The sequence below is a fragment of the Larus michahellis genome, unplaced genomic scaffold, assembly GCF_964199755.1.
Source record: "Larus michahellis unplaced genomic scaffold, bLarMic1.1 SCAFFOLD_253, whole genome shotgun sequence".
NCBI classification, from domain to species: Eukaryota; Metazoa; Chordata; class Aves; order Charadriiformes; family Laridae; genus Larus; species Larus michahellis.
The window spans coordinates 122,476-135,378 of record NW_027436118.1 but is presented as its reverse complement, the minus strand read 5'-3'; the positions used below and the strand labels follow the sequence as shown (position 1 = coordinate 135,378).

At 51.6% G+C, this 12,903-nt stretch overlaps 1 gene segment (V, D, J or C); it reads right to left on the bottom strand.

Moving 5' to 3' along the window:
* Nucleotides 1-12,903, bottom strand: part of LOC141737036 (Ig mu chain C region-like) — a 35,700-nt gene that overhangs the window by 2,043 nt on the left and 20,754 nt on the right. Inside the window, 4 exon segments of the C gene segment in view lie at nt 1,187-1,516; nt 2,062-2,376; nt 3,222-3,533; nt 11,482-11,559. Coding sequence covers nt 1,187-1,516; nt 2,062-2,376; nt 3,222-3,533; nt 11,482-11,559 — 1,035 coding nt within the window.

Sequence of the window (12,903 nt, the reverse complement as noted above, 5' to 3'; positions counted from 1 at the left end):
GGATTGGGTGAATTTCCTCAGATTTAGCCCCAAAAAAAGGTGCGATCGCATCGTTTTCCTTGGATTTAGGCAAGAGAAATGGGGGAATTGGGTCAACGTCCTCAGATTTAGCCCCAAAAAAGGTGCAATCGCATCGTTTTCCTTGATTTAGGCAAAATAAATGGGGGAATTGGGTGAATTTCCTCAGATTTAGCCCCAAAAAAAGGTGCGATCGCATCGTTTTCCTTGATTTAGGCAAGAGAAATGGGGGAATTGGGTCAATTTCTCTCGATTTTTGCAAGAGAAATGGGGGAATTGGGTCCCTTTCTCTCAATTTTGCGAAAGAAATGGGGGAATTGGGTCAATTTCCCCTCGATTTTGCGAAAGAAATGGGGGAATTGGGTCAATTTCTCTCGATTTAGCGAAAGAAATGGGGGAATTGAATCATTTTCCTTGATTTAGGCAAAAGAAATGGGGGAATTGGGTCCCTTTCTGCTCAATTTTGCAAAAGAAAGGGGGGAATCGCATCATTTTTCCTCAGATTTGGCCCCAAAAAAGGTGCGGTCACATCGTTTTCCTTGATTTAGGCAAGAGAAATGGGGGAATTGGGTCAATTTCCTCAGATTTAGCCCCCAAAAAAGGTGCGATCACATCGTTTTCCTTGGATTTAGGCAAAATAAATGGGGGAATTGGGTGAATTTCCTCAGATTTAGCCCCAAAAAAGGTGCGGTCGCATCATTTTCCTTGATTTTGGCAAGAGAAATGGGGGAATTGGGTCAATTTCTCTCGATTTAGGCAAGAGAAATGGGGGAATTGGGTCAATTTCTCTCGATTTTTGCAAGAGAAATGGGGGAATTGGGTCCCTTTCCCCTCGATTTTGCGAAAGAAATGGGGGAATTGGGTCAATTTCTCTCGATTTAGCGAAGGAAATGGGGGAATTGAATCATTTTCCTTGGATTTAGGCAAGAGAAATGGGGGAATTGGGTCCCTTTCTCTCAATTTTGCGAAAGAAAGGGGGGAATTGGGTCAATTTCTCTCGATTGGGCAAAAGAAATCGTGCATTGCACCCATTTCTCCCCAGATTTCGGAAAAAAATGTGACGCGATTTCACCCATTTCCCCCCAGATTTCATAAAAAAAAAGAAAAAAAAAAGCGATGCCGTTGCACCCCTTTCCCCCGCCCTGTTTTCCCCCAAAAAAGGACCTACCGCTGGTCTTCTGCAGCTTGACCTCGGCGGGGAAGAGGAGCTCGGGGTGGGTGACCTTGCAGGTGTAGACGTCCCCCTTGTCCCACTCGTCGGCGCAGACGGTGGCCACCCCTTCCACCCCGAAGAGCCCGTTGGGTTGGAGGACCTGAGGCCCCGTCTTGGTTTCCAGCTTCTCCCCGTTTTCTTTCCACCAGGAGATGACCAAACCTTCCACGCTGGGCAAGTTGGCCACCTTGCAGGTCAGTTTGGCTACTTTGTCCTTGAAGATGTCGGCGAAGGAGGGGGGAATGACGCGGACGGCGATATCCTCACCCCCATCCGGCCGGCCATCTAGGAGAAGGTCGGAGTTGATGGTCGCCCTCCAAAATGACGTCCCCGCCACCCCGGGGTTGATGGTGGCGGGGTGGTCGCCCCCCAAAATGACATCCCCGCCACCCCGGGGTCAAGGGTGGTGGGGTGGTCGCCCTCCGAAATTACGTCCCTGCCACCCTGGGGTTGGTCACCCTCCAAAATTACGTCCCCACTACCTCGGGGTTGATGGTGGCGGGGTGGTCGCCCCCCAAAATGATGTCCCCGCCACTCTGGGGTTGGTCGCCCTCCAAAATGACGTCCCCGCCACCTCGGGGTTGATGGTGGCGGGGTGGTCGCCCTCCAAAATTACGTCCCCGCCACCCCAGGGTTGATGGTGGCGGGGTGGTCGCCCTCCAAAATTACGTCCCCGCCACCCTGGGGTTGGTTGCCCCCCAAAATGACGTCCCCGCCACCTCGGGGTTGATGGTGGCGGGGTGGTCGCCCTCCAAAATGACGTCCCCGCCACCCCGGGGTTGGTCGCCCCCCAAAATTACGTCCCATCCCCCCCCCCCAGTATGACTTACAGCCGCATTCCAGCGCTTTACTGGTGTTCCTCAACTCCCCGGCCACTTGGCAAGTGTAGATGGTGCCGGCGTCCCACTGGGCTTCGGTGACGATGGCCCAGCTGTTGGCGACGTAAGCCCCTCGCCCGTCGGTCACCGGGTTTTCGGTGGTGATCCCTTCTTGAAGGGGGATCCCGTTTTTCAACCAGCGGAAAGGGGTTTCCGGCCGACGGGGACCCCGGAATTGGCAGAGGAGGCTGGAATTGCGGTAGGGACCCTCGAACTCCTCGCGGGAAGGCGGGCGGAGGGTGACGACGGGGACCACGTCGACGGGATCTGGGGCGGGAACGGTGGGGGATGGGTCAGGGGGGGACACACCCACCGGGATGGCGCAGGAGGGAGGGAGGGGGGGGGGGAAGGGAAGGGGGAGGATGCGGCCGGAGCGGGACGCGGAGCTGGGATGCGGCACCGGGAAGGACGGCAGCGGCGCTGGGATGAAGCGCCGGGAATGAGGCGGCCGCACTGGGATGCGGAGCTGGGAATGACGCGGCCGCACTGGGAATGACGCAGCGGCACTGGGATGCGGAGCCGGGATGGATGCGGCCGCACTGGGAAGGATGCTCCGGGTGCTGGGAAGGATGCGGCCGTACTGGGATGAAGCTCAGGGAAGGATGCGGCACCGGGATGCGGCACTGGGAAGGATGCGGCCGCACTGGGATGCGGCACTGGGAAGGATGCTCTGGGTGCTGGGATGCAGCACTGGGATGCGGCACTGGGATGAAGCTCAGGGAAGGACGCGGCCCTGGGAAGGACGCGGCCATACTGGGATGAAGCTCAGGGAAGGACGCGGCCATACTGGGAAGGACGCGGCCATACTGGGATGAAGCTCAGGGAAGGACGCGGCCATACTGGGAAGGACGCGGCCATACTGGGATGAAGCTCAGGGAAGGACGCGGCCATACTGGGATGAAGCTCAGGGAAGGACGCGGCCATACTGGGATGAAGCTCAGGGAAGGATGCGGCCATACTGGGAAGGACGCGGCCATACTGGGAAGGACGCGGCCATACTGGGATGAAGCTCAGGGAAGGACGCGGCCGTCCTGGGAAGCACTGGGATGCGCCGGGATGCAGGGAAGGGCCCCCCCCGCCCCGCCCCTTCCCACGGCGTCCCCTCCACTCACCGGGATTGACGACCTTGGCCACGCGTTCTCCCGTCGAGTGCCGCACCCGGCAATAAAAGGGCTGTTGGCTCTTGCCCTGGGCTAGCGGCAGGCTCAGGTGGCTAGCGGCGGCGTAGCGGCGGGCTACGGGCACGGTGGGGTAGGCCACCCAAGCCCCGGCGGCGACGCTCCGGTTGCCGGAATCGCTCCAGTCGAAGGCGACGTCGGCGGGGACGAAGCCCAAGGCCGCGCAGGCCACCGAGTAGAGGGTCTGGGTGGCCGAGGAGGAGCCGCAGGCGACCAGCGGGAAGAGGTCGGGGGCTCGGGAACCTTCTGTCGGGTTATTTTTTTTGGGGGGGGGGGGGAAAAAAACCACACGTTTCGAGGGGAAATCCGCAGGTTTTGGGGAAAGAGGCGGCGGGGGGCAAAGGGGAATTGGTTGGTTTTTTTGGTTTGTTTTTTTTTTTTTTTGGGGGGGGGGGGAATGGCCAGTTTTGGGGCAAAAAAGGACAAAAACACCCCCCCCCCCGCTTCAGTTCGGGGGCAGAAATCACCGGTTTGGGGGTAAAGCAGCCCCCTCCCCCCCCCCCCATTCGAGAGCGAAAAAAATCGCCATTTTTGGGAGCGAAAAGAAACACACGTGCCCCCCCCCCAACGCCCCAAATTTAAAAGCGAAAAATCACCATTTCTGAGAAACGAAACACGCCCCCCCCCCCAATTCGAGAGCGAAAAATCGCCATTTTGGGGGGAAAAGAAACACACGTGCCCCCCCCCCAACGCCCCAAATTTAAAAGCGAAAAATCACCATTTCTGAGAAACGAAACACGCCCCCCCCCCCCCCCCCCAATTCGAGAGCGAACAAAAAAAATCACCGTTTTTGGGCAAACACCCCCCGTTTGGGGTAGAATCCACCGTTTTCGAGCGAAGACACACCCCCCCCCAAACCCCCCAACATTTTTGCTGCCAAAAAAATCACCGTTTGGGGGCAAACGGGCGCAAAGACACCCCCCACCCCCCCCATTTGGAGGCAAAAAACCACCGTTTTTGGGGCAAACCCCCCCAATTTTGGTGCAAATTCCCCCATACACACAGGAATTCCCACCTGTAGCCCCAGAGCTGCTTCTACCGGACCAGTACGGACCAGTATGGACCAGTACGGACCAGTATGGCCCAGTACGGGACCAGCACCGCACCCCACAGCCGCCCTGGTTGGGCCAGTACCGGCCCTCCCACCAGTTGCCCCCCTACTGGGACCAGTAACGGCACCCCCACAGCTGCTCCTGCGGGACCAGTACGTACCAGTACCGGACCAGTACGGATACCGGACCCCCCCAGTTAACCCATACTGGGCCAGTACCAGCCACCCACAGCTGCGTCTGCAGGACCAGTACCACACCAGTACCAACTGGGACCAGTACCGGCCCAGTACCGGCCCCCCTAGCCGCTCCTGCAGGACCAGTACGGGACCAGTACCAACTGGGACCAGTAACAGACCAGTACCAGCCCCCCTAGCCACTCCTGCAGGACCAGTACTGGACCAGTACCCCATACTGGGACCAGTACTGGCATGCTGTAGCTGGATCTAGAGGGCCAGTACCAGACCAGTACCAGCTGGGACCAGCACTGGACCAGTACCGGCCGCCCTAGCCGCTCCTGCTGGACCAGTACTGGATAAGTACCAACTGGGACCAGTAACAGACCAGTACCGGCCCCCTATAGCCGCTCCTGCAGGACCAGTACCGGCCCAGTACCAGCTGGGACCAGCACTGGACCAGTACTGGCCCCCCAGCCGCTCCTGCAGGACCAGTACCAGACCAGTACCAGCTGGGACCAGCACTGGACCAGTACCGGCACCCTATAGCCACTCCTGCAGGACCAGTACCGGCCCAGTACCAGCTGGGACCAGTACCGGCCTCCCTAGCCGCTCCTGCTGGACCAGTACCCCATACTGGGACCAGTACGGGACCAGTACCGGACCAGTACCAACTGGGACCAGCACTGGACCAGTACCGGACCAGTACCAACTGGGACCAGCACTGGACCAGTACCGGACCAGTACCAACTGGGACCAGCACTGGACCAGTACCGGCACCCTATAGCCGCTCCTGCAGGACCAGTACCGGCCCAGTACCAGCTGGGACCAGTACTGGACCAGTACCGGCACCCCTAGCTGCTCCTGCTGGACCAGTACTGGCACCCTATAGCCGCTCCTGCTGGACCAGTACTGGCCCAGTACCCCATACTGGGACCAGTACCGGCACCCCGTAGGTGGATCTAGAGGACCAGTACCGGCCCAGTACCAGCTGGGACCAGCACTGGACCAGTACCGGCACCCCTAGCCGCTCCTGCAGGACCAGTACTGGACCAGTACCAACTGGGACCAGCACTGGCACCCTATAGCCGCTTCTACCAGGCCAGTACTGGACCAGTACCCCATACTGGGACCAGTACGGGACCAGTACCGGACCAGTACCAACTGGGACCAGCACTGGACCAGTACCGGCACCCTATAGCTGCTCCTGCAGGACCAGTACTGGACCAGTACCAGCTGGGACCAGTACGGGACCAGTACCGGCCGCCCTAGCCGCTCCTGCGGGACCAGTACCGGCCCAGTACCAGCTGGGACCAGTACTGGACCAGTACCGGCCCCCTATAGCCGCTCCTGCAGGACCAGTACTGGACCAGTACCCCATACTGGGACCAGTACCGGCACCCCGTAGCTGGATCTAGAGGACCAGTACCAGACCAGTATCAGCTGGGACCAGTACTGGACCAGTACCAGCTGGGACCAGTACTGGACCAGTACCGGCACCCCTAGCCGCTCCTGCGGGACCAGTACCGGCCCAGTACCAGCTGGGACCAGCACTGGACCAGTACCGGCCCCCTATAGCCACTCCTGCAGGACCAGTACGGGACCAGTACCAACTGGGACCAGTAACAGACCAGTACCGGCACCCTATAGCCACCCCACAGCTGCTTCTACCGGACCAGTACTGGACCAGTACCAACTGGGACCAGTATGGGACCAGTACCGGCCCCCTATAGCCGCTCCTGCAGGACCAGTACCGGCCCAGTACCCCATACTGGGACCAGTACCGGCATGCTGTAGCTGGATCTAGAGGACCAGTACCAGACCAGTACCAGCTGGGACCAGCACTGGACCAGTACCGGCCGCCCTAGCCGCTCCTGCAGGACCAGTACCGGACCAGTACCAACTGGGACCAGTACGGGACCAGTACCGGCACCCCTAGCTGCTCCTGCAGGACCAGTACCGGACCAGTACCAACTGGGACCAGTACTGGACCAGTACCGGCACCCCTAGCCGCTCCTGCAGGACCAGTACTGGACCAGTACCAGCTGGGACCAGTACGGGACCAGTACCGGCACCCTATAGCCACCCCACAGCTGCTTCTACTGGACCAGTACTGGACCAGTACCAACTGGGACCAGTACGGGACCAGTACCGGCACCCCTAGCTGCTCCTGCAGGACCAGTACCGGACCAGTACCAACTGGGACCAGTACTGGACCAGTACCGGCACCCCTAGCTGCTCCTGCAGGACCAGTACCGGACCAGTACCAACTGGGACCAGTACTGGACCAGTACCGGCACCCCTAGCCGCTCCTGCAGGACCAGTACCGGACCAGTACCAACTGGGACCAGTACGGGACCAGTACCGGCACCCCTAGCTGCTCCTGCAGGACCAGTACCGGACCAGTACCAACTGGGACCAGTACTGGACCAGTACCGGCACCCCTAGCTGCTCCTGCAGGACCAGTACCGGCCCAGTACCCCATACTGGGACCAGTACCGGCACCCCGTAGCTGGATATAGAGGACCAGTACTGGACCAGTACCAGCTGGGACCAGCACTGGCACCCTATAGCCGCTTCTACCAGACCAGTACTGGACCAGTACCCCATACTGGGACCAGTGCCGGCATGCTGTAGCTGGATCTAGAGGACCAGTACCGGACCAGTACCGGCACCCCTAGCTGCTCCTGCAGGACCAGTACTGGACCAGTACCGCTGGGACCAGTACGGGACCAGTACCGGCACCCCTAGCCGCTCCTGCGGGACCAGTACTGGACCGGGACCAGTACCGGCACCCCTAGCCGCTCCTGCGGGACCAGTACTGGACCAGTACCAACTGGGACCAGTACGGGACCAGTACCGGCACCCTATAGCCACCCCACAGCTGCTTCTACTGGACCAGTACCAACTGGGACCAGTACGGGACCAGTACCGGCACCCCTAGCTGCTCCTGCAGGACCAGTACTGGACCAGTACCAACTGGGACCAGTAACAGACCAGTACCGGCCCCCCTAGCTGCTCCTGCTGGACCAGTACCGGCCCAGTACCCCATACTGGGACCAGTACCGGCACCCCGTAGGTGGATCTAGAGGACCAGTACCGGACCAGTACCAGCTGGGACCAGCACTGGACCAGTACCGGCACCCCTAGCCGCTCCTGCGGGACCAGTACTGGACCAGTACCAACTGGGACCAGTACGGGACCAGTACCGGCACCCCTAGCCGCTCCTGCGGGACCAGTACCGGCCCAGTACCAGCTGGGACCAGTACTGGACCAGTACCGGCACCCCTAGCCGCTCCTGCAGGACCAGTACGGGACCAGTACCAACTGGGACCAGTAACGGACCAGTACCGGCCCTGGGGCCGCGGCTGCGCTCCACCCCATCGAGTCCCCGGCCCCCCCTAAGTCAATTAAAGCCCTTAATGAAGGCAATTAAAGCAGCTCCTGCAATTAACGCCACCCCCCCCTCCTCCGATTAATCAACCTCCACCGCTCTAATTAACAACCCGGCCGCAATCAGCCCCCCCCCGGCGGGGGGGAGGCAGCCTCTCATTAACCGCCAGGCGCTAATTAACGCCGCTCCTCCGCCCCTAATTGCGACCCCAAAAATCTCCTTCGGGGGAAGTTAAAAATAATAATAAAAAAAATAAATTAAATTGCCCCCAAATCTCATTAAAAAGCCGTTAATTAGCTTAAACCTCTAACGAAATTAAGTCCAGCGCTTGCCCGGCTCTTCAGGGCTTAATTAATTGCCTCGTGGGTAATTAGCGGTGGGTAATTAGCGTAATCAAATACGTTAAAATATCTGTTGGAATTAAAATACCTTAAAATACCTATTAAAATACCTTAAAATACCTATTAAAATACCTATTAAAATACCTATTAAAAATACCTATTAAAAATACCTATTAAAAATACCTATTAAAAATACCTATTAAAATACCTTAAAATACCTTAAAATACCTTAAAATACCTTAAAATACCTTAAAATACCTTAAAATACCTATTAAAATACCTTAAAATACCTTAAAATACCTTAAAATACCTTAAAATACCTTAAAATACTTATTAAATCGATTAAAATATCGATTAAAACCACCCAATCCCTTTCACGCCCCCGATTCAAGAAATATATTTAATATCTATTAAAATATATCGCGATATGTTTCAATTCTATCTATTCCCCCCCCCCCCACCTTAAAAACCCGCCTGAAATCGCCCCAAACCCGCCTGAATTCACCCCAAAAATTCCTCTTCCCCCCCCCCCCCCCGAAAAAAAGCTGCTTTTTCACCCAAACCAGGGGCTGGTTTTTGTTGGGTTTTGGGGGTTTGGTGGTTTCTTGGTTTTTTTTTTTTTTTGGTTTTTAGGCCGGTTTTGCTTCATCGGAGGTTTTTTTAATGAAAAAAAACAAAAAAAGAAATAATCATTTTTCAAGCCAATAAAAAAAAAAAAAAAGAGGAATCGGGTAAAAAAAAAAAAAAGTCACTTCTCGTTTTTTTGTTTTTTTTTTTTTCTTTTGCTGTTTTCGAAACCGAAACCGGGCTATTTTGGGCAAAACTGGGCTGAAAAACAAAGAACCGCAGCTGCCACCTGCGGGGCGAAAACCGGCCGTTTTTTGGGGGTGGGGGGGGGAAAACAACCCTTAAAAAAAAAAATAATTAAAAAAAATAGAAAACTTCTAATTTAATTGATCTTTTTCACCCCTAAATGTACCCCGAAATGCCCCATTTCGAGACCCACGGAGCCCTAATTAGCGATAATTGAGGAAAAATGTCAATTAACGGGGAGATTTTGGGCGGTTATGGGTTAAATAAATAAATATTATAGAAAAAAAAATCACGATAATGGTTCAAAAAGGGCAAAAATCCCCCCCCCCCTTATGTCCCTGCTTAAAATTTCACATTTTCTTAATTAATGATTCGTTAATAAGCGAAATTTGGGGGGAAACAATCATTATTTATAGTTGAATTCATGGTTCCTGTTAAAATCCCCTAAAACTGCCCTAAAATGACTATAAAAATTAAGGTTTTGGGTTTTTTTTTTAAGCCAAGACTAAACACCCCCCCCCCCCCCGCCAAATTCGCCTAAAAGCCCCCCCCAAAAAACGCCGCTTTTTGGAGAAAAAAAAAAAAAAAAGGGATTAAAAAAAAATAAAAAAGTCGCCAAAAAAGAAAAATAAGATCAAGAAAATTCACAAAGACCCGAATTCAGGGACTTTTAAGCCGCAAATTTCACTCCAAAATCCCGACATTTCTCCTCTTTTAACTTAGAATTTATGACCTAAAATATATATATATATAAAAAATATATGGATTTTTGTATATCTCAAGATCTATTTTTATATATTTTCTATGTAAATATATCGAAAAATACCGAAAACTATAAAAATATATAGAAAAATATATAAATATATAGAAAAAAATATATAAATATATAGAAAAAAATATAAATATATAGAAAAAATATATCAATATATAGAAAAATATATCAATATATAGAAAAAAATTATATATTTTTCCATATATTTATAAATATATAGAAAAATATATAAATATATAGAAAACTATATAAATATATAGAAAAATATATATTATTTATAAATACCACTATATTTGTATTTTTAAATATATATACATTGAAAATACTTATATCTAAAATATAAAATCGGTATCTTTTACGTAAGATCCACCAAACACTTAAAAACCCACAAAAAAACCCCCAAAAAAGAAAAAAAAGGTCAAAATCTACCAAATCTTTTCTTCGCGGCTTATTTTGGCCCTAAACGTCCTTTTTTTTTTTTTTCCTCCCCTTTTTTTTTGCCCAAAAGAAGCATTTTCTCCCCCGGAAAGAAAAAAAACCACTTCTTAATAAAAATCTCTAAGGGATTAAAAATAAAAAATAAAAATCGCTATTTCTACTCTACCCCAAATCCCCTCAATTAAATACCGTCCCTCGGAGAAAAATATCATTTTCCGCCCCAAAACTAAACATCTCCCGGCACACAAAATCCGCACGTGGAGCCTCTTTGACCCCAAATCTCATTTTTTCTCCCCCCAAAAACCCGAAAACCACAGAAATGTGGGGCTTTTTGAGCCTTTTTTCCATCAAATTGCCCCGCATTATTATTATTAAGAAAAAAAGACCCTAAATTGACTTTTTTTTGCCCAATTCCGCCATCCCATCACCTACAGACTATTTTTTCCACCGAAAGAACCCTAAAATCATCTTTTTTTTTTTTTTTTTGGCCCATTTTTGCCACCGAATCACCTGTGGGCTATTTTCCCCCTCCCCCCCAAAAAAAAAAAAGACCCTAAAAATCGACATTTTCGCCTATTTCTCCCAAATCGCCTCGAAAACAACGAAAACCCGACTCAAAAACCACCTTTTGACCTATTTTTCACCGTCAAATCGCCTCCAAATTAATTTTCGCCCCCTAGAAAGACCCTAAAATTACATTTCTCCCCCCAAAAAGACCCTAAAAACTCGATTTTGGGGTTTTTTTGGACCTATTTTTGACCATCCAATCACCTCAAAACTAATTCCTCCCTAATAAAAAGAAAAAAATATGACCTTCGAATTACCCTTTTTTTGCCAAATTCTGCCGTCAAAACTGCCTCAAGGCGAATCCCTTTTTCGAAGGGAAAAACCCTCCAAAAAACAACCAAAAAAAATCGACTTTTCGCCCCATTTTTCCCCCCACGGGCCAAACACCCCCCCATAAAAAAAAAAAAATTAACGAAAAATCGACTTTTTCACCCCAAACGACCATCACCCCTCGATGAAACGCCCTCAAAAAAAGAAAATATGACGTTTTTCCACCCATTTCGCTGGGGTTTTGGCCCCCCCCAAGAAAAGGGGGGGGGGGGAGGAAAGTGTCCTGCCTGCCTTCCCCCTCCCGCCCCCGGCTAAAATTTGGGGCGAAAAATGTCAAAATTAGTCACGGCGAGATGTTGGGGACGAAGACTTACCGGAGGAGACGGTGACGGCTGTCCCGCTGCCCCACGCGTCGATACCACCAGCATTGCCACGGTGACACCGACACCCCCCTCCGCCGTACAAAAACCCCTCCCCCCGGCCAATTTTTTTGGGGTGGGGGCCCCCCAACCCCTTTTTCACCCATCCGAGGCGTTTTCACCCCAATTCCCTCCCCAGTTTAAGAAAAAAAAAAACCAAAAAACCCAACGATGGGTTTCACCCTTTTTTTTTCTCCGGGCGCGTCCCGAAGACTTAAAATTGCGTTTTTTTTTTTTTTTGGGGGGGGGGTTTCTTCGGGCGCGCGATAAAAAAGTGGTTTTTTTAGGTTGTGGGGGGAAAAAGTGGGTTAAAAAACAAAAAAAAAAAAGGAGAGAAAAGGGGGGGGAAAAAGGGCAAAAATAAAAAAAAAGGGAAAAAGTATCGCCCGATTTTGCGGGGGAAATCGGACAAAAGAGGAGGGAAAATGCCCATATTTGGGACCAAAAATGCCCATATAAGGCAGAGAAATGCCCATATTTGGGGCAAAAAAGCCAAAGAAAGCCAAATTATCTGATTATTTGGGGCAGAAATGGCAGAAAAAAAGTCAATTTATCTGAGTATTTGGGGCAAAAATAGCCAAGAGAGGCAAAAGCATCCAAATATTTGGGGCAAAAATGGCCAAGAAGATGAAACCTGCCCATATTTGGGACCAAAAATGCCCATATAAGGCAGAGAAATGCCCATATTTGGGGCAAAAGCGCCAAAAAAAGACAAATTACCTGAATATTTGGGGCAAAAATGACAAAAAAGCGATGAATTATCTGAATATTTGGGGCAAAAATGGACGAGAAAGGCAAAAGCATCCAAATATTTGGGGCAAAAAACAGCCATGAAGAGGAAACCTGCCCATATTTGGGAGCAAAAATGCCCATATAAGGCAGAGAAATGCCCATATCTGGGGCAAAACATGCCAAAAAAGGACACATTCTCTGAATATTTGGGGAAAAAATGGCCATAAAAAGGAAAACATCCCCAGATTTGGGGTAAAAAAAGGCTTAAAAGCCCAAAGATGTCCCTATTTGGGGCAAAAATCGCCAAAAATGGAAAGACATCCCCACATTTGAAACAGAAATGTTTCCAACCAGTAAAAGCAGCCCCGTATTTAGGGCAAAAAAACGTAGAAAAAGCAAAACATCCCCTTTTTGGGGGGTTAAAAATGGCCAGAAAGGGCAAAAGCACACAAACAGTCCCAGATTTGGTGTAAAACTAGTCATAAGGGGCAAAAGCTTCTGAGATTTGGGTCAAGAATGGAGAAAGAAGGGAAAGCAGGCCCAGATTTGGGTCAAAACTGGCCCAAAAAGGGCCAAAGCAGGCCCAGATTTTGGTTGCAAGGACCAGGAAGGGCCCAAGCAGGCCCAGATTTAGGTCAAAACTGG